This window comes from Pezoporus flaviventris, unplaced genomic scaffold, assembly GCF_033815535.1.
Source record: "Pezoporus flaviventris isolate CSIRO_AGI_PZ_B2104156 unplaced genomic scaffold, CSIRO_AGI_Pfla_v1 ptg000013l, whole genome shotgun sequence".
Lineage (NCBI taxonomy): Eukaryota > Metazoa > Chordata > Aves > Psittaciformes > Psittacidae > Pezoporus > Pezoporus flaviventris.
The window spans coordinates 2,159,140-2,180,177 of NW_026892561.1; the positions used below are offsets into that span (position 1 = coordinate 2,159,140).

The 21,038-nt window shown below is 56.5% G+C and overlaps 2 protein-coding genes across 5 annotated transcripts in view; both read left to right on the forward strand.

The window, feature by feature from the left end:
* The window catches only part of LOC133268295 (NADH-cytochrome b5 reductase-like), a 131,542-nt gene that overhangs the window by 53,243 nt on the left and 57,261 nt on the right, over positions 1–21,038 (forward strand). The window lies entirely within an intron of this gene.
* Positions 2,172–21,038, forward strand: part of SSBP3 (single stranded DNA binding protein 3) — a 55,188-nt gene continuing 36,321 nt past the window's right edge. For all 4 annotated transcript variants that reach the window (XM_061451203.1, XM_061451201.1, XM_061451205.1 and 1 more), the window contains exons 1-4: positions 2,172–2,358; positions 2,530–2,602; positions 2,810–2,871; positions 3,385–3,469. In XM_061451203.1, coding sequence (XP_061307187.1) covers positions 2,303–2,358; positions 2,530–2,602; positions 2,810–2,871; positions 3,385–3,469 — 276 coding nt within the window. In that variant the 5' untranslated portion in view covers positions 2,172–2,302. The remainder of the gene's footprint in view (positions 2,359–2,529; positions 2,603–2,809; positions 2,872–3,384; positions 3,470–21,038) is intronic.

A 21,038-nucleotide genomic window follows, 5' to 3' on the forward strand; every position in this document is an offset into this window, starting at 1 on the left:
GCCTCCCTTCTGAACCCGGGCTGAGTTGGTCCAAAGCACCAGCTTGTAATTTGTTCTAATCATCAGGTCGCCGGTGGATTCACCCGGGCCAGCAGTTCCCACCCTCACTGTGCTGACACTTGGCATGTGGCAGGTCGGGCTGTGCCACCCTGGGATGGCAGTATTGCTACTTCCCTTCGGTTCACTTATGGGAAGCTCTCCGTCAAACTGCTCTTCTCCATCTCCCCTAGCAACAGCCAAGAACTGGAGCTGGTCTGGAGGAGAGGAGGGAGGATGAAGCAGCTTCCCAGCTCCCCCAGGCTGTCTCTACTCAGAGCAGCTCGGAGGTGTCCTCCCTTCCTGGTTGGTGACCTGCAAGCAGACTGATGAAGGCACCTATAGATGGGAGAGCCCGGCTCCCAGCGTGTTTCCCTGGGCTAGCTTCATGTCCCAGGGGCTGGGAGAGGAGGTGGCTGTGTTTTGTCCACTCACCTATCCCAGAAAATCAACGACTTCAAAGCAAACAAGCTCCCAGTGAGGAGCACGGCAGGGAATACCCTGCGCAAGGAGAGGTCCTTTAGCTGCAGAGGGCATGGCACCAACCATGGCAGCAGCATTAATGCTTCCCACCTTGGTGCAGAGGGTATAGAATGTGAGAGTACTGTTTTGAACCAGGGACATTTAGCGCTGCTGGAGGGTCTGATTCATCCCATAGCCTCAATCCCACGGGAGCTCCCAGTTATTTTTGAGCCCATCAGCACAGCAGCAGGATGCAAAGGCTCCGGAGACACAAAGTCTGGGATTTGTCTGGCCTGGCCCTCCGGTCTCTGCTGCAGAGGCATGCACAAGAGCATAGCTCTTAACACCTGTCTTGTCATCTCCACCATCACCCTGCAAACCAAACCTGGTGTGAAACACCAGTTTTCCTCTTTCCAAAGCAAAGATCTAGGATGCCTCCAAGTCTTGATCCTTCCCCACCTACCACATTGCCAGGAGATCTCTTTTCCAACCACGGCTTGCTTTAAGCCGTGCTTTAAAGCGAGTTTGGCCCTGCTCAGGCAGGTCCCTACGGCCGGGAACATTCCCACGGGGCGCAGCAGCACTACGCACAGCCCCAGGAGGCACTCCTCCGCCCCACGGCTCCCCACACCGCCTTCAGGGGCCTCTCTGCCCTTACAGGAGGGATGCCGGGCGCATAAAGCCATGTTCAGACTCCTCAGTGTTGGCAGGATGAGGCTCAATGTGTTTAACCTCTCAGTCTCACCTATCTGATCACACAGCCTTACCCAGCACACAGCCTCCATCCCAGCCACTTTCTGTTCGCCGTTTTGGACACAGAGGCAAGGCTGGGGCAAGGGGAAGAGCTCTTTGAAGCCCTTATTTTTGTGCTGCTCCAACATCTGGTCCTGCGTAACCTGTCACTAAAAGCAGGGAGCCCGGGTTAGTTTGCTCCTACATTCCCACAGGGAATTCCCACCCGCGGTGGGATGAGGGGTGCAGAGCCCAGCCTCCTAACACAGGGGTGCCCTTGCCCGACACGCCGGCGAGAGGAGCCCCGACGGGGCGCGTTTCCCCGTTGTTTTTAAGGGCCTCGAAGACAGGCAGGCAGCGAGGCCCCGCCGCAAGCCTCGCCCCGTTACCAGAGGCGCTCAAGTTGGCAGCTGGGGGGGGAGCCCGGCCCCAGGCTCCCCTTAGGGCTCCCCACAGCCAGGCCGAGGGCCCGGCGGTACCCGCCCGCAGCGCGGGGCCGGAGGCGGTCCCCGCTTCCCCCCGCCTCCCGCCCGGCCCCACCGACGCGCTCCCCCCCTCTCCTCCCCTCACATCCCTCCCTCCCTCCCCGCCCGGCGGGCGGTTTCAAGGCCCCCCCCTTGCGAGGTCTCCGCGGCGCCGACCAATCAGCGTGCGCTGCGCGCCGCGGCCCGGCGCCTTAAAGGGCCATAGCGCGGCACGGCGCCAGGGCAGCCCCGCCGCCAGCGGGCCGAGCAGGGGAGGGGCGCTAGGACCGCGCGCCGCCGCTCTCCCTCCCTCCTTCCCCGCCGCGGGAGGCCGCCCGCCGCCTCCGGAGCGGGGCGTGGCTCGGTTCGGCCCCGCCCTCTCCCGGCGCTGATTGGCGGAGGCGAGCGCCCGTCGGCGGTGAGGGGGCGTGGCTTCGCTCGGGTGCGCGGCCAGCGGCGCGGCGGGCGCAGCGAGCGGCGGCGGCGGGCGCGGGGCGATGGGGGCGCGGTGGCGGCCCGCGCTCTGACAGCCCCCGGCGCTCCCTCCGCGGCGGGCACAGCGGCTCCCGGCAGCGGCGGCGGCCGCCACCCCCTGCGCGGCGCGGACCATGTTCGCCAAAGGGAAGGGCTCGGCGGTGCCCTCGGACGGGCAGGCGCGGGAGAAGTAAGAGCGGCGGCGGCGGCGGGAGGAGCGGGGAAGGGGGGGGGGGGGGTGCGAGGTGGAAGCGGGGCGGCGGTGGAGGGCGGCTTTGTGCGGGGCGGGCGGGGGGGGGGGGGGCTCCTCCTTCCCTTTCCCGTTGCTGCCCCCCTGACGGGCGCCGCTCGGCTGTTGCAGGCTGGCGCTGTACGTCTACGAGTACCTGCTGCACGTCGGCGCCCAGAAGTCTGCGCAGACCTTCCTGTCCGAGGTGAGCCCCGCCGCCCCCCGCGCCCTTTGTGCGCCGCCGCACGCACGCCCGCCCTCCATCTTGCGCGGGGCGGCGGCGGCGCCGGGGGGTCGCCGAGCGTGGGGGCCCACGCCCACCCGTGACCACCCCTAAACCCCCCCACCCCTCTATTCCCTCCTTTCCACCCACCCCCCCCCCCCCTCCAACCCGTCTTCCTCTCGCCCGCAGATCCGGTGGGAGAAGAACATCACGCTGGGCGAGCCCCCCGGCTTCCTGCACTCCTGGTGGTGGTAAGTACCAAGGGGGGACGGTGACGGGACCGTCTAAGCTGGGGGCACCGTCGGGGGTGCGCAGCCCTCGCGGTGGGGGGTGAAGCCACGGTGATAGGCGTGAGTCAGCAGCAAGCCGAGCCCCGAAGCGCCCCGGACACCCCCGGGAGCGTTGGGCTGGGAAGCGGCAGGCTGGAGCTAAAGCCTCCTGCTCGGTGGCTGGAGGGCTGCTGGACGCGCCTGGAGAGCCCAAGTTGTGTTGGGGCCTTTGGGGTGCCTGTGGTGGGTGGAGAAGCCGTTAAGGTGCTGTGGTTGTTACCCCTCGAAGGCCACTTTTGCCTCTTAAAACACCCATCCTGGTGGCCGCAGCGCTTCCAGAGATCCAAGTGGTGCCGAGCTCGGATGCACAGCCTGAGGTCCCCTCCCATGGGCCCACCGGGGTGGGAAGCAGCTCACCTCCAATGACCCCCGGTGCCGGTGCGTGAGCCCCGATGAGTAACTGCCTGCCTGTGTTTGCCTCTCTCCACCACGCAGCGTGTTTTGGGACCTTTACTGCGCAGCTCCCGAAAGGCGAGACACTTGTGAGCATTCGAGTGAAGCGAAAGCCTTTCATGACTACGTGAGTAACAAGTTTCTAATCCTCGCGGTAATGACGGCGTTGAGGAGCTCCGGCTCCTCCGCTCACCCGGAGCCGGCGTGGAACAGACCGAGGGTGGGTTTTTATGAACCGACAACGTTCTGGTTTGACTGAACAGTATTTCATAACGTTGCAATTATGTAAATTAGCCCAGATACTTATCTTAAGCACTTAAAGGCATTCGGGCTACTGGTAGAACGAAGCGCTTTTGCATGGCAATGGACAACAAAGCGTTTGCTAGAGGGTCGATGGTGAGAGATTTCGTGCTGAGGATGCCTCGGTTGGGGTGGCGAGGAGGGTGGAGATTCCCCCAAACACTGTTGAATGCCCCACTTGGTATCTCCTTGCCTTTGGAATGGCTGGAGGCATCCGTGGTTGTCTGAGTCCCCGCTTGAGACCAGCATGGTGTTTGCTTGTTGAAGATGGTGTTGCAGCCCCCCCTTTGGTTGATGGTGGGCATCTCCTGCATCAGTATTTTGGGTTGTTCTCTGTAAGGTGTTAGCGTGACCCAGGGGTGGGGATCCTGGGGTTGAGGTGCCTCCCAAAGACGCACCTTTGGTGAGGGTGCATGGCATGTTGGCTCCGGTGGGCGATGGGTTGTCTGCCTGCTCCCATCCCGCACACGTCGGGAGGAATTTGCATCAAAGGATTAGTCACCTGGCTGCTTGCTTGGACCCTAGTCAAGTGAGTTTAAACCCTGTAGCAGGAGCTGGTTTTGTCTGCTCCTGGGAGCCTATGGTATGGAAACCATTTTTCCCTCCCTTCCCAAGTTTCTCGTTGCCTCGACATGCCTGGGTTGGGATGTACGAGGCTTTGCCGGCAAGTAGCGCTGGGTGAGTGCCTTGGGGTCCTCCGTGTGCTGGCACTGGATGTGGTTGTCGCCCTGGGGCATGGGCAGTGCCAGGCTGCTGGAGAGCCTTGTAGGTGGGGAGGTGTCCATCCCATTGGAGCATGTGGGAAGCGGGTCTGGCTGTTTGTTAGATGGGGGCTGTCCATCTGTCCATCCCTCCCCATGGCTGCTCTCTGCATCATTTGTTTTTACTGGGCTGGATTAAGATGGTGAACTCCTGAACTGAGGGTCAGGGCTGACAACCAGTGCTTGGCTCACTGTGATCAGCTGCGTGCTTCTGGGTGTTTGGGGCCAGATTCTGGTCTGTTTGGGTTTTTTTTTTGAGCTTGGTTGGGACAGGAGGCTCATCAGGAGCAAGGCAAAGGTAGATCTTTGGGTGGCAAAGCCGCAGGTGAAGACGGCATTAATAACCAAGATGTGGTAATGTTCTGTTCACAGCAGTCTCCTCATCGTGTCTGAGGATTTAGTGTATTTAGAGAAATTAATCTTTTTTTTAGCTTGGTAATAATTCTAACAATGGGCCTGAGTGCATTAGATGATTCACATAAACTTCTTTAATACACGTTGCTTTAAGCTTACTGTAAATAGACACAATCCCGCTTGGTTGTAATTCTCGGTGTAGCGCAGTTTTGTAACAGCCCCAAGTGCCTTCACCTGTCGGGTTTTACCACGAGGACTTGAAAGAAGATCTTCACTCCCCTTTGCTTTGGCTTGTGGCACTGGTTTGGTTTCCTGGGGCATGTTTCGCCCTCCAAGCAGGGGTTGTGCTTCTCCCTGGCGTGGCCGGTGGCGGATGCTCATGGCACAATCCCGCTGTGAGGAGCGGTGTTTTCCCAGCGCAGCGTGTGCTTTACAGGGCGAGGGACCTGCCCAGCCAAAACTTAAATATTGACCAAAGAACGCAATGATAACCAGGGCAGTGTGAATAGCGCCTTGTTTCTCACCGGTCTCCATGCTAGGGCAGGATCCTGGTATCTGTAAACACAATGGCCAGCCTTGCAGATGGGTCCTGGAGCTGGGATGCAACCCATCAGCAGTGAGTGACATCTGAAGCAGGGTCCAAGCCCCAAGTGGGGCTGGACCAGTAAGTCATGAATTGCTTTATATGGTGTTTGTGGTTCAAAGTATCCCAGTACAAGTCTTGCCCCAGATTGGTAGGACATTCTGTTTGCACTTGGCCAACGGTGGGCAAGCTCTTGCATAGCCAGCTTGGGTTTTGCCCAAAGTATGGTTTTATTTACCCAAAGATGATGTATTTACCATGCTCCTTGAAGGGCAAAACAGAGGGATGGTCCAGGAGCAGTGTGGTAGCACCAGGGCTTGTCATAGCCACAGGGGTGCTGGCTTGGGAGACACATCTTCGGGAAGCGGATGGTGCGCCTTGTTAGTGGGGTGCTAACAGTGGGATTTGCATGCTGCATCACTTCCACTTCATCTCCCAGTGCAACCGTATGAAAACTGTTAGGAACAGCAGGACAAATTGCCAGCTTCCCCTCCAGTTTTTAATATTTAACTGCTTGGCAAGATTAAAAGCAGAAGAAAAAATCCCACCCTTCTTTTTTGGGAGACCCTTGAAAGCCATGGGCTCTTGCAGCGGCTTAGGGATATTGGGTTTTACCTTTCCCCTGAGGTTTTTCTCTTAAGCTGGGACAAAAGGCTGCTGGGACTTGTTGGAAAGGGGTGATGGAAGCAGGGATCCACCTGGAGCAGGCATGAGGAACAACCGTGCTTCTCTTTTCCTTCCATCTCCAGCACGGCCGCGAGTCTTAATGCAGCTGACAAGTTGAGCTGTCTGGAGGGTTATTAATCAGCTTCTCCCACCAGTATCCAAAGAGTTTATCCAAGTTAAAACCACCATCAACTCCTAAAACTCAACCCGTAGCCATTGACTTGTGCTCCTACACTGGGCAAAGCCCCATGGTGAGAGTGCCGGTGTTCCGGCACGCTCCTGGAGCCGGCGAGCTTGCAACGGGATCGCTCAGCATGACAGGGGATTTCAGCCGCGGCGTTATCTGGGAATTGGCCGATGGCTGGTCGCAGTTGAGCATTTCAACGCCATGAAAGCCAATACAATTTGAGTTAGCGGTGATGACTGCCAGTTTAAATACCGCAGTGAATTTCTGTCAAAGAGCTAATACACAGAAAGGGGAATTGCAGAAAACTTGATCACCAGAACCACTTCAGTCGATTTTGGCCTCGAGCTATAGAAAATGAACTTAAATCTAGTTGACTGTTGCTACATACTTTTTGTGGTATTGCTCTGCCTGCGCGGCCAGCTCCGAGTGTCAGTGTGCAGGGGAGAAAAATCAGGGTAGCCTTTGGCTTCTGGAGACTTTGACTGCATCCTTCCCCTCCTCTGCTTTTTCCCCTGAGAAGGACCCACACTTGGGAGCACTTGAGATGCTGTTTTTGCAGTGTAAGATGTATGGAGTGGTGGCTTCAGCTTGCCATTAATGTAAAGTATTGATTTTATTGTTTTAACTTTGGAAAGCTGCTGCAGTTCTTTCTAACTTGGGTCTGGAAGGATGCTCTGCTGCAGTGGCGGTGCTCGCTGCCGCTCTGGGAGAAGGTGGTGTGCTTGGGGCTCGTGTCCTTCCATCCTGGTTGGGGACAGGCAAGGTTCTTGCGTTCCCCCCACATCTGAAACAGTTCCTCTTGGACTGAGGTCTTATTGAAGAGGTTTCTGAAGCCTCTGGAGATGGATGGACATAACATATGGGCTTGTTTGCATTAGCATGCTTGGTGGGGGATGAGATGAAACCCAGTGATCTGGAAGGGTTTTGGCCTGTTGGAGGTACTGGCTGAGAGTGTCACCTAGGCGCTGGAGTTTGAACCCCAAATCCAGTCATTGCACTGCTGTAAGTGTTCTCCTAGCACGCTTTGGAGGTGAGGTGTGGAAAATGGTCCTTTTCTGATGGATGTGTCCATTGTGACCTGGATGGATGCAGGACAGGTGCCCCATCCTGGCACTGATGTCTGAGTGTCCCCAGGCTTCAGAGAGACATCTCCCTGTTGTCAGAGCATCTTCTGCTCCTTGGTGTCTGTGTGGCCACCTCATGATGTTGGTGGCACCTGGGCGACGAGGTGACTGTCACCTCTCCTGTACCAGGCTGTCTTCCCTCTCCAGGACCAGCAAAGGCTGTGAGACTCTTGCTGTAGGCACCCATGGCTGCATAGGGTGTGAGTGGGACCAGCAAGCGTGATGCTGGTGGTGGTCCATGAATGCTTCTGTGGTGACGGTGGTGGTCCATGAGTTCTTCTCTGGTGGTGGTGGTCCATGAGTTCTTCTGCCATATGCCCTTTGCAGCACATGCATTAGAAACGCATTGCACAGAAGAGCAGGTGGTTTTGGGGTAGGTTTGGCACAGCGCAAGGACAGGGGATGGGAACAGCTTTGTGTGGTCCATGGGAGCCCCCACGAATATTACCTGAGCCCTGGGCATGGCAGAACATGCAGCTTCATCCCATCTCCATGTGGGATTGCATTCCATCTGGGCTCTATCCAGCCCCGCTCTGCAGGGACAGGGCTCCCTGGTAGATAACCAAAGAGAGGAGTTTTCCTTCGGGAGTGGCAGGCTGCCAGGAGCAGCGGCAAGGCTCCACATCACTATAAAGAAATACACAAAACACATACACAAATTCCTTCTCCCAGCAGCTCACTGGGCTCAGCTTCCCTCCCAGCTCCAGGTACTGGTGTGCGCATCCTGCCCACGAGCCTGAGCATCCCTTAAACCCCCCTTTTACCACGGTGCTGTGCAAAGCTGGGTTGGTTTAATGCTCTGTTTTAAACAATATTGGCTATTGGGACAAGGCAACCTCTGCCGCTGTGCTTCCCACTGCGCAGTGGTGGGATCGGGGTGGTTCAGAGCAGCACCTTTCCATGGGTGATGCCGATGGAGAAGGCGCCGGCGTGAAACTGGAGGTCAGAGCCCAGAGCTTATGTCTTAGTCTTTGACTGGGGAGCCTAAATATTTATCCTGTTCTGTCCCTAATGAAAACAAATTGTCAACAGTTGTTCAGTAACTGACTAAATTAAAATCTGTAATTAGTCAATTAGATTAAAGAGTTGGCACAACCTGATTGTATCATGCTGGTTAGGTTATTAAGAGAAAGGGTGTGATTTTTAATTACTGAATGCTAATTTTGACAGATTCAAATGGAAACAGACGTTCCCCCCCTTCTACCCCACCCCGAGTGCCTCTGCAAAAGTAAGGCAGGGGATGGATTTTGTGTCAACAAATGGTGTGAAGATGCAAAGTTTCTCTGGATCCGATCCGGGAGGGGTTTCTCCGGAAAAGCCGGGGGTTGGGACGGGAGGAGAAGGAGGATCTCTTCCGTCCTGCCTGACAATGGGATGGCTTGAGCCACAGTCGGGGACCTCTTGTTCTCGTGGATGTCGGGGTGTGCGTTTGGGTGCTGTGCCATCCCCATCACCCCGCTTGGCGTTCGCAATTCAGCATGCCCTCACCGATGCGCGCCAGCAGGGCAGATCCAAGTCTTATTATCTATAGGTTTTCTGTGTTCTGTTTCTAACCCCCTCCTCGATGGCAGGCCAAGCCTGCAGCAGGGAGGAGGAGGATGATGATGGGGAGGAAGGCCTTGCATGGCGAGCAGCCCGCGCCATCCCATTGTTTGCCCCGGCAGCGCCGCGGCCACGTGGGCCAGCGCGGTGAGGCCGGCGAGGGGACCGCGGCGGGAGCGAACGCCCCTGGCAGATGCTCGGCTGTGGGCGAGCACAAAGCTCGCAGCCCTGCCCTCCCCTGCTTTCTGGGGTCTCTTCCCAGGAACAAAGGGGCTGTGCTGGGCTGGGCTGTACTGGGGCGGGGGGGGCTCCCCGTGCCGCTGCAGCGGGCAGTGGGGAGGTTCGTTAGGTCAGGACGCCATGTATTGGGTACGAGTGAGGCTTTCCTGTTCTCCTGATCATTTCCTTCCTTACCTTGGAAACTTGGATTTTCTCCTACCTTTTGTTCCCGGTTTTTCTCTTGTAAAGCTGTCCCTGGATCTATTGGAAACAGCTGCTGGAGCGGGGCTCAGGAGCTGGCGGAGGGCTCCGGCTCTGACTCCTCCTTCACCGTGCATGGCCCCGTGGCTGAGCTGGCACCACCTAAATGGCACCCGGCTGTGCAAAACCCTCGGTGAAGGGGGGGGGTGTGTGTGCTAGAGAAGAGGTGGGGGACCCACTGCAACGGCGTTTGGTCCTTATGAGCAGAGGGGATGGCAGGGGGAGAGCAGCGCAGCACCCACAGCAGCTCATGCGCATCCCAACCAGTGCTGGGGTCTGCCCACGGGGACCACAGAGCAGGCTGTATCCCCATGAGCATCACACCGCTGCTTCACCAGCATCCCCCTCGTGGGTCAGGTTTGAAACTCCTACTGAGGCTTCTGATCAACCCACATGTTCCCCCCCACACCTTATTTCCCAGCAGCTTTTCCATGAGAGTCCTGACCCTGCAGATTCCCATGGGGAGACCCACCAGGGGCTGTGGGGTGGAAGCAGCACTCTCCTCCATGCTGGCAGGGAGCAAACCCAGCTCTTTGCAAGTAAACAAATACCTCGCCTCTGCCTTGCTTTGGGTTCTGTTGTTTTCTTCTCTCACAACTCCTGCTTGTGGCCACAAGTGCCAGGAGCCGAGTTCAAAGCTGCAGCTGAGCAGTCGGGTGGGGGGATTTCCAAAACACAGCAATGCTGATTTTGAATGCTGCTTCCCACATGTGTGCCAGGACACAGCCTCCCCACTGCCACCTCCCTGCTCCCATCCCTGCATCCCATAGGAGTGATACCCATTCCCTGCGCCTGGGTGGAGTAAGAAGGCTGCCTGGGGGTATTTGGGTAAGGTTTGTGCAGCTCCCTTTGGTAAAGGCAGCTTTTCTTTTGTCTCAGGTTTGTGCATTTAAATCGTGTAGTTTTTGGAGGAGAAATGCCCAGCCTCCTGCCTGAGTTTAATGCTACGTGTATGGAGATTGTTAGTATCAGCATTAAGCAATATATATATATATATGTGATTATATATGCAATTATATCCATGCAATATGGAGAATTAAGGTTTACATATGGACGCAGATAGATGTAGGTGCATGTGCCTGTGCCTGTGTGTTTGGGGCAGCATGGCAGAGCAGCGCTTCACACCCAGCCATCAGGTACCCTCCAGCCTGCCTTACCCTTCCTCCTCCATTGCCATCACCACCACAACCAGTGGCTTTTAGCAAGGTGATTTCCACCTCTGTGTCCCCCAGGCTGGGCAGGAGGCTGTGGGGTCCGTCTGTCTGTCTGTGTGTGTGCGAGCAGCGCCGCTGCAGCCTGCCGCCTCGAGATAAAGTCCAAAGGAAGACCTCTGGCTGTGTCTTAAGCTAACATTTTCTTTCCCATTTTTTCCCCCCTCCTTAATGTTTCTGCATCAACCCTTGAACATTTGATCTGGTGCCTCTCCTCCTGGGGTGCGGTGGCTTTCTGTAGTGAAAATGAGCTCTCGCCGCCCCTTCTGCTCGCCTCAGACGTGGCTTGGGGTGGGGTTTATTCCCTGGATTTGGGCTGGTTTCTCACAGTCTCACAGGGCTGAGTCTGCACCTATAATTGGGATTGTTTAGCTGCAAGGATGCACTGCAGCACCTCTGACTCCCAGCATGGCGTAGGTGCTGGCATCCCATGGCATTCCCAGTGGGCACAGCAGCCCTAAGCCAGTCCCTCCGTCCTGATGTGGGTTTTCTTCTGTGCCCCCTTCCTGCCCCAGCTCCCACACATGCTTCTGCCATCACATCTGGTCCAGCACCGAGTGCCCACCAAGTGGTTGGCCTTAGTTCCAGGCTTGCACTGAGGGTTTCCCAACCCTTGGCTTTACTTATCTATTAACTTCTGGCAACCATAAGGAAAAAAATGCCCCTGCATCACCCCCATGTGAGCCAACAGTGCCTGGCTCTCCCTCCAGAGCAGGCACAGAGCTGCTGCCTGCCCCAAGCAGTGCTTTTGCAGCTCAGCATCAGGGCAGGGGAGGAGCTGGGAGCCTGGTTTGTTGGGTTGGTGTGTTTTGCTTTTTATTTAAGTGAAAAAGGTGGTGTATGCTGGGGAAGGGGGCAGGGCGCTTCCTCGAGGCTGGTTTGGGGTGGGCAGATAAGGCTGCAGTGTCTCATTTGGCTCCGCTCCCTTGCCAAAGCCCAACAGAGCATCCTCCTGCTCTGCCTGGCCCTCACTGGGTGCGTGTACCCATTTCTGGAGGGAGCCCCACTGGGATAAGGGCAGCCTGTGGGGCGCAGGGGCTGCCTGAGCCTCCACATCCCCCTGCCTGGGAGTGGTGCTTGCAGTGAGGAGGATGAGGAGGGAGATGTGCTTCCCTCCTCCTTTCTGCGTCACAGCCGGCCTCCCCCTGCACCACCATCCATCTGCCTGTGGGATGGGGAGGTGAAGAGGGAAGGTTATGGCTGGCGGCAGCAGCCGCATCATCACAGCTGCATCCCTTCTTGTCCCACTCCTGTGTCCCAGTGGCTCAGGGCAGGGTGCCCGTTCTTCCCAAGGAGCAGAACGTGGGTCTGCCTGTTGGTGATGGACACCCTTTAGCTGGGTCTTTCTGTTACACAAGAGGTAGGTCTGGTTTTGTAAGACCCTCTTGGGGTCTGGTTTGAGGCAGGGGCAGCCACGCTTTGGAATGCTTGCTCTCATGAGGGGTGCTTTCAGCATGCTGTGTGTGCTTGGGGGGGTATGGCTGGGGATGGAGGTGGGAGCTCACAGGGAAGCAGTCACTGGTCCATATTGCACGTGGGCATCTCCAGCCCAGCCCAAGTGCAGTTTTCCATGGAAAAAAAACCAAACCATCCCATTTTGCTTTATCCTGGGCACCGCAGCACCAACAACACCTAGGTGCTTCATGCCTATGCCAGTCTTCTTTGGAGAGAAGGTCCAGGCTGGAGCACCCAGTGCTTGTTTCGTCAGTAACAGCACATTTACTTGCTTGTCCCAGAGCCCTTCAGGGTGTCATGGCACGTCCTGACAGCTTGTCCGTCCTTACCTGCAGTCATCAAGGAGTTTTCAACATGACTTATATAAAGCCTTTGTACTTGGATTGCTCCACCGTGCTGCACAATGGCTTCTTTGTCATCTTGCCAGCTAATTAATTTCAACTTTTACCGCTGCTCCAGCGCCGTGCACCATCCACATGGTCCATTTGGAGCTTCCTCCCCCACCTTAAGTGTTTTCCAAGCAGTCGGACTTGTTGCTGTTGAGCATGGGAGAAACCCACTGGTGCTCATCTCCTAGAGAAGGAGCTGCCCTGGCGCAGGGGCCAGTGAAGAAACAGCCATTAGGAGGCTCAAGTTGTCTCCAGTGGCTTGTTTCTGCTGGCTGGCAGCGAAAGGTCCCCACAGAGAACATCCTCTGATGAAAATAACAGGCTCTTGCTCCTCGGCTGGTGATTGGCACTGAATGCATCTCACAGCTGGAGGTGAAAGCTTTGGCTGCATCTTCAAGACACAACCCCTCATGCTTGGGAACATGCATTCACTGGGACATGGCGATGGTTATTTCTGGAGGGTCAGGCTCTGGTTGGTTGTGTGCTGAAGATAGGTGTTTTTTCCCTTGCATCCCTGCTCTGGGTACCACCACAGCATCCCTGGTGCGGTGGGGAGTTCACCGTTGGTACCCTGGGATGCTCGCGAGGGAGCTGAGCATCTCCTTGGAGAAGGACCAGGAGGGCTGTGACCCCAGCTGTGTGTCCCCAGCCCAGTGGGGTGGGATGGGCCATGGTATTGTCTTTCCCTGGTAAGAGGGATGGAGATGCCACATGCATAAACGTCAGCTGAATTAGCAGCGGTGGGGTTTGTGTGAGCAGTGCTGCAGCAGAGGGGAGGTCCCCTCTGCTTGGGATGGGGACGGTGGCAGGTCAGGGAATATGGAATTGCTGCCTTTGTGTTTAATCTGGTTATAAGGACGGCTATTAGAGATAATGAATTTTGCCTGTCCCTACCGTTGTAATACAAGAACCCAACTGTCTTTCAGCACCGCGAAGGTCACTCCTCTTTATTTCTGGTTGTAAATTTTGCTGGTTACAGATGTTTGGGGTTGATGGACATGGCTAATTAAGTTTCTCCTGCCAGCCACTTGGCAACATGCAGGGGTGCTGGCATGGGGACGAGGTCGGAGGGCAGGACCGGAGCCTGGCAGCAATGGCAGCAGCCCATCTCACCACAGCCCCAGAGCAGGGCTGGGTTTGCATGGGCCCTCACACCTCTCTTTATGATGATTTTGGAGCATGCTGGTGGGAATAAGGCAGCGTTGGGAGCAAGTTTCCATCTTTGGGGGGGAATTAAGCAGGAATTGTCACGTGCTGCCCCCACCCTGACCTTAAGAAGGGTAGGAAAAGGGGAGATCCCTTCAGCATTTGCCATTGAGCATCCTTTACAGCGGTGCTAGCGGAGGCTTTTTCTCTCCCAAGGAGATCTTAACAAGGGAATGACGGTGTGCTGGGTGGCAGAGCCGATACCCCACACCGAAATACTACCCCAAGGGGATGGGAGCCCCTTTCCCTGTGTCCAGTTTGCTCCCCAGTGTGATGCTAACCCCGCTGGGCAGGAGCCATCCGCGTGCGATGCCCGTGCTCAGGAGGCAGCACGTGCTGCCGTGCCTCCCCCCGCGCGCCTCATTTATGCCGCTCCACATTTTCTCCTCGTTTCCATGCCTTTTTCCCTCCCCTCCCTCCTTGTTTTCTTTTTGTTTTTCCTCATTCCTTCCCCTGGTGCTGCCTGTGCATCGCCTCGCTCCTTTATTTTCACGATTCCTTATTGCTCGCAGGCCTCTGTTTTCCCAGCTATTCGTTGCTCCCTGCTCGTGTGCGTGCAAAATGGGGTTTTATCCTCCTGGAAGAGGTGACCACGGTCCCCATCACTCCCCTGGGATGTGATCACTGCTTGGTGAGGGGTATCGGTGCAGGGTAAAAGCCGTGTGTGTATGATGTAGATGCTCCAGGCCCTTGCTTGCAGCAGATCTGGCAGGGTGGCCGCGGGCGCCCATCACCTCCATCCCGACGTGGCTGCCGGGCACAGCGCCGGCCATCTGTCCCCTTCCGTGCGGTGCCGGGCTGCCGGCTGCTCGCCGCAACAGCGGGGCTTGCCCGGCGTCTGTGAGGGGCTTGTGTTTAAAAGGGGGGAGTAAACAGAAAAGTTCCATTTTTGCTTTGTTTGCCCCCATTATCGTATGCATAAACCTCACTTTTTTGTTGCCTTTTCCTTCCCCCCCCGCCGTGTCCCCGCTGCCGTGCCAGGCGCATCCCAAAGTTTGCTGGGGCTCATCCGTGTGCGTGCGCGGATGCCAAATAATTTTATTAGCCTCCTGGAATGGAGCCAGCGCGGGAGGTGGCTGCTGGGGCGCCTCTTCTTTTATTTCCCTTGCCCAGCCACCCCCCCTTTGCCTCCGCCAGCCTCCCATGGGCTGCACCGTCGGCGTCACCCTTTTATTTTATATGTATTTTTCATGCATTTCTTCTCCTTTTTTCCCCTCTTTATTCCCCCCCCCCCCCCTCTTTTTTGCTCTCGAAAGGGTTAAAAACGATGGGGAAGTTCAGCTAGCACTTGCAAGATATGGTTGCCTTAGCAACAGGCCTCCTAATCTGGTAGGTGACCTGAGAGACTGTGGAAGATGCAGGGGTTGGTTTGGCATTTCATTATTTCATGAGGCTGCGGCTCTCCAGCTGGTTCCCTTCCCAGCGCCGCCGCCACCGCGGCTGCTCCCCCCCACCAACGCTGCCCCCAGCATTCCTTGGCTAAGCCCCGGGGGGGGGGGGGGGCAGTGCCACCGTCCCTTCACTGGTCCCCTCCCTGGGTGCTGGTGGGCCCTGGGAGATGGTGCTTGGGAATGGGGAGCAGGCTTCCCCACAGCCTGAGTGGTGGTTGTTCAACTTTGGGCTGGCAAAGGTGATTTCCTGCCTTGTTTTCCCTCTTCCCAAGGGATTTGCCGTGGTAGCCTGATGAAACAATCCATGTGGCACCTGGGAGCTAGAGGTGCTCTTGTTGGCACTTCCAAACCCCTGATTTTGGGGTCTTTGCAGCTCTTCCAAGGTGAAGCCCAGCATTGGGGCTCTCAAGCAACAAAGTGATGTGGCACAAATAGGGCAGCAGTGATTGGAAAGCTGGTGGAGATGAGGTGCAGGGGTCCAACCAGTGTTTTGGGGAAGGAGGGCAGTGTTATTCCAGCTGCTTTAGGCTGTTCTGAGCTCACAAAGCCAAACGAACACAACCAGCGTGTACCCACGTACAGATGGACCAGGACTTGGGTGTTTCAGTGCTGCAGCATTGGTCTTCAACTCTTGTTTTCCTCTTGTAAACATCCTCAAGTTGGTGCTTCCCAGGACATTCCCTTTTCCCTTGCTGTCACGACCAAGCATTGGTGAGCACCCACCGGTCCTTGCCAGTGGTGGGGCCATCTGAATTAAGAAACCACATCGGAAAACCTTCCTACCAGTTACTTGATCTCACAAAATCCCTGGGTACCGTCAGACTGGTGCTCAGACTCTTCTGCCTGTGCAGTCCCATATGGGATTTGGATGGGTGCTGGCACCCAGTGCAGCCTGGTCCAAACCATCACAGAGCTCTTTGCTGGGATGGCTGACCCGCTCTGTGCCCAAAACTGGGATGATTTCCTCCTCCCTGTTCAATGCCGAGTGGTTTGGGCATGTGGCAAGGAGACCTTGAGGGATGGGAGGTGACCAAGGAGCCATGGCCCATCTCCTTCTGGGTCCCAACAGCGTAAAGGGGCCGGGATGGCGCTGGGAGCATCCCATTCCTGCAGATCCCGGCGGTGCAGACCTCTTTTGTTCCCCCCCCCCCCCCCCCATTGCACAGTGGCAGCTGCCTGTGGACGCTGGGAAAAGCTGCCTTTGTTTATCCGCCTCTCCGGCAGAGCCAGCGCAGGGATGCTCTTGGATCGAGGTGCCAATCTGTCATCTCCCAGGTTTTATGCATCCCCAGACAAGAAATCAGCGGTGCAAAGCGCAGACTTTTTGTTACTTATCGCCGAGCTCTGTGCAGAGCGTGGCTGCTGAAAGCAATCTGGTGTCTGCGATGCCCAGATTTATGGTTTCCCAGCCTCACTCTAGGTGTTGGCTTCCACCGGGAAGCAAAAAACCTGGATTGAGCCATTGGTGTAGGATGAGAGCACTGTGGCATCGGACCCAGGCGGGTCCGGTACCCAAGCGGGTGGGTACCCCAGGTGGGACAGCATCTCCCTTGCTCCATCTTAGCTGGTGGAGACAGGAGGACTGATGTCCTAGGGGAGCTGGAACGTGGCTTAGCTTTCGCTCTGGATCTCCTCTGCTCAGGGCATGCTTCTGCAAACCTCCTGCCTGCCCTTCTGGGGTGGCAGAGGCAGAAGCTGCCCCTCAGTAAGCAGTGGATGAGCCATGAAAAGAGAGCAAATCCATGCGAGCCAGCAGAATCCCTAGAAAGCCTTTTTTTGATCACTTCATCCCTTTTCCCCCCCCCATCTCTGCTTTGTGAGGCTTTCCAGGATTTGCCCCTGTTGACGGGGATTTCAGGCAGTCAGCCTGTTCCCTAGGCACAGACACACTGCCCATCAGCCGGCACGCACTGTCCTTCCGCGGAACACGGGGCTGCTGGGTGTCAGGATAATACATGGCTTTTTTTTTCTGAAGAAAATCAAAATTCCAAGGAAAAATAGGGGAAAAAAAAAAGCCGTCTCCCCCCCCGCCTCCGCCCTGCTGAGAAGCTGCTCTGCGATGGCGGCTGGAAAGCGGAGCCGAAAGTGTTGCGCGTGCCATCTGCTCCGCTTGGATCGCGGGAGCGGATGGAGCCGGCGCAGCCTCGCAGGGAAGGAGGGGGGGATACAAGGCTTGATGGGGTCCCCCCGCTCTGTTTTCCTCCCAGCTGCGGGCTCGGTGGTCCTCATATAGCATCCAGTCCTTGAGCCCCAGTTGGAGGTGTCCCATAGACACCTGGGAGGAAGAGGTCTGCAGGTCATTCCTGGGATGAAGGTGGGCATGGGGTGGGATGAGTCATGTGGAAGGGGATAGGCATGTTTTGGGGTGGTTGTTTGGGTGTTTGCAGCTTTGCTGACTGCCTGAGTTGCAAGCATGTGCTGGCAGATGGGTGTTCTGCCGCGTAGGGTGCATCTCATGGGGACCTCAGGTGATCGCTGACATGAAAGCAGCTCAGAATGGCACATCGGCGCCTTCCAAAGGAGATATCAAAGGAAAACTTTCTCCCCAGGAAAGAAAAAACTGAGGCTATCTCCAAATAGAAAGAAAAGTGTTTACTTGGGATTGCAGTGGGATCACCTCTGGGCTCCCGTGCAGGTTCCTCCACATCCGGGCTTCTGCTGACTCTTTGGCTGGGGCAGTCAGAGCAGCTCAGTTTCATGGAATAGTTTGGATTGGAAGAGGCCCTCAAAGGTCCTTCTGCTTTACCTGCTTATCACAAAACTGGAGGTTTCTGAGACCTCCCAGTGGGTCAAGCCAGCAGATGCAGATGTGAGGTGCAGAGGGAGCCTGGGCTTGCTCGCTCTGAAGGCAGCAGTGGTTGCTGCCTGTCCTGGCAGCTGCGCTGGGGGCTCTGAATGGTTGGGTTGTTCTTTATGGGCTTGTCAAGAGACAAACATCCCTGAAAGCTCTTCCCTGTGAGGGTGCTGAGGCGCTGGCACAGGGTGCCCTGAGAAGCTGTGGCTGCCCCATCCCTGGCAGTGTTCAAGGCCAGGTTGGACAGGGCTTGGAGCAAGCTGCTCTAGTGGAAGGTGTCCCTGCCCGTGGCAGGGGTTGGAACTGGATGAGCTTTAAGGTCCCTTCCAACCCAAACCAGTCTGGGATCCTATGAAAATGTGGGAACCCAACCTGGGAGATCAGCTCTGGCTGCAAGCGCAGCAGTTGCGCAGCCTTGAATTCCCCTTTGGCTTCTCTCCACCACCAGTGTGTTTGCTCTGTGTGTGTAATATGTTCCTTTATGTTAGCGAAGGAGTGCAGAGGTAGGAGACTCGGAGCGGGAGCCTGGTGCTTCCCCCTCTTCCCATGCAAAACGCGGTTGCTCCTCCTCGGCTGTGGGAGAGGAGGAAGGTGTGGGAGTGTTGAGCCAAGGGAGAAGGAAATGCTCTCTCCGAACAAAACCAGAGGGGAATGGGAAGCTGAGGGGGGGCTGAGCTGGCTGGGAAGGTGTCTGAGCAGGAGGCTGCAAGAGGCTTTAGGTCTTGCTGGGCTTCAGGACAATGGAAGGAACCCAACTTAGTGTTTTCCCATGCGTGTTCCCAGCTGCTGTGCATGGTCAGACCTTCATGGGGTTCCTGGGGTTAGCACAGGCTGCAGTGAAACCTCCTCAGAGCCCAGCACTTCACTGGGGACCCTTTTGGAGCCCCAGCTCAACCCCATGGAGGTGAGATTCGTAAGACACGTCCTCCTTACCAAAACCTGGCTTGCCATCTCTCTCGAGGTGCCCGCTGCCATTGGCCATCCCATCTCCCTGGGTGCTAATTGCATGTGGTAGGCTCGCCCTGCCTGGACACCAAAGCTGCTCTCTCCGTCCATCCTCAGCTGGACAGGGGAGGGAAAATACAGTGACAGGCTCATGGGTTGAGATAAGGACAAGGAGATCACTCACAATTACCATCATGGGCAAACCAGACTCGATGGGGGGGAGAGATTAATTTAGTTTATTAGCACTCAGATCAGAACAGGGTAATGAGAAATAAACCCAAATCTTCAAACCACCCCTCCTGTCTTCGCAGGCTTTACTCCTGAATTCCCTGCCTCCTTCCCCCAGCAGCACAGGGGGATGAGGAACAGGGGTCGTGATCAGTTCATCCCATGTTGTCTCTGCTGCTCCTTGCTCCTCAGGGGAGGACTCCTCACACCCTTCCCTGCTCCAGCATGAGTCCTTCCCACAGCAGACAGTCCCTCCATGCCCTTCTCCAGCATGAGCCCTTCCCACCACAGGCTGCAGCTCTTCACAAACTGCTCCAGCGTGGGTCCCTTCCATGGGTGCAGCCTTCGGGAACAGACTGCTCCACCGTGGGCTTCCCATGGGATCACAGCCTCCTTTAGCATCCCCCTGCTGACATGTTTTCCTCCCTGTGCCCCCACCTCCATGGGCTGCAGGGGCACAGCCTGCCTCACCGCAGGCTCCAGGACAATCTCTGCTCCAGCACCTGGAGCACCTCCTCCTCTCCTTCTCCCCTGACCTTGGTGCCTGCAGGGTTGTTTCTCTCCCATGTTCTCACTCCTCTTTCCACCTGAAATTGCTCTTGTGCAGCAACTTTTCCCCTCCTGAAATGCCTCATCCCAGAGGTGCTGCCAGCATCGCTGATGGGCTCAGCACCGGCAGAGCCACCTCGGAGCCGCCTGGCATTGGCTCTATCAGACACAGGGGAATCTTCTAGCAGCATCTCACCCCTGTACCCCCCCCCCCCATTACCAAAACCTCACCACACAAACCCAGCGCAGGCAGCTCAAGGCGCTTCAGTGGCTACCCATGAGCCGAGCGCTCCGAAATCCAGTAATTGGGCTGGAACAATTATTTTTGGCTTTTGCAGAGGGAAAGGCTATAAATAATCACCCCGCGCGCTTGTGCGGTGACTTTGCAGCCTCCGTGGGGGGGTTGCATTGGGTTTCTCTTTCCCTTTCCCTGCCGTCCGGCTGCTTTTTGCTTGGCATCTCGGAGCAGGAGGCTTTATCTGTGAGTTGGTTAAAGGCACCCCTGCAGTTGGCCCGAGCAATCGGGCTAACTTTGTGCAGGAGCGGTTATGCTGTCTGAGAAGCTGCCCGGGGGACCTGCAGGGCTGCAGCCTGGCCCTGAGGCTGCCGTGGTGGGGATGGGGAGGAGCAGGAGAAGGAGGAAGGCTGCTCAGGCTCGAGAAAGGAAAGGAAAGCAAAGCAAAGCTGAAAACAAAGGGCACCAGTCTCGGTGGAATAGGACCAAGGACTTGCTGGGAAGAGGTGTGGAAGAGGCAGCGGTGGTGGGCATGCTTCTGTGCTTGCAGTGCTCCCATGGCAGCAGCTCGCACAGCTTTCAGGTTAAGGGCTTTGGGTCTTAATTGAGCCAGGTTTCAGGCAGGGACTGCTCCAGAGGTGAAAGCTGCTGCATGCTAGCACACATCCCTCAAGCTCACCCATTCAGCACCCTTGGGAGCCACAGAAGCAAGCAGCATCGAGTGCACCTTCTTTTGTAAGCCCTCGATCACATCTTAAATAAATTTGCATCTGAATTGACGGGCTGGGTTTAGTGTCTTCTGGCTATAAAGCTCTTGAAGGCCCAAGCTTCCCTCACAGGGCATTGCCCCCGATCATGTAGGGTGCTGGGATGGTGGCATAGAGTGGTCCCAGAGTGGAGGTGGGAGAGGCATGGGGTGACTGCTCACAGGGAAGGAGAAACTTGGTTTTTTCCTCTTATTTTTTAACATATTACTGAGAGGATTGGGACTTCCTGACAGTCTGGTGGATAGGGATGGCTGGTGCTGGAGGACAGCGAGCCAGGCTTCCCTTTGGGCATGCTGCTCTTTGCCAGGCTGTTCGTGCCCCAGGGGCCATGCAATGCTCTGGGTGTGCAGGAGTGCACCCCACATCTCTCTCCTTTCTCAGCAGCAATTAAAACACATCCCCATCATATGTATAGGCTGCCAAAGACAAGGGCCATAAGGCTCTGATGTCCTGGAGCGTGTCACTTTGGCTGGTGCACCCTTGGTACCCGGGTTCGGGGCTCATTGTTGGGGTTGGAGCTGGTGCTGGC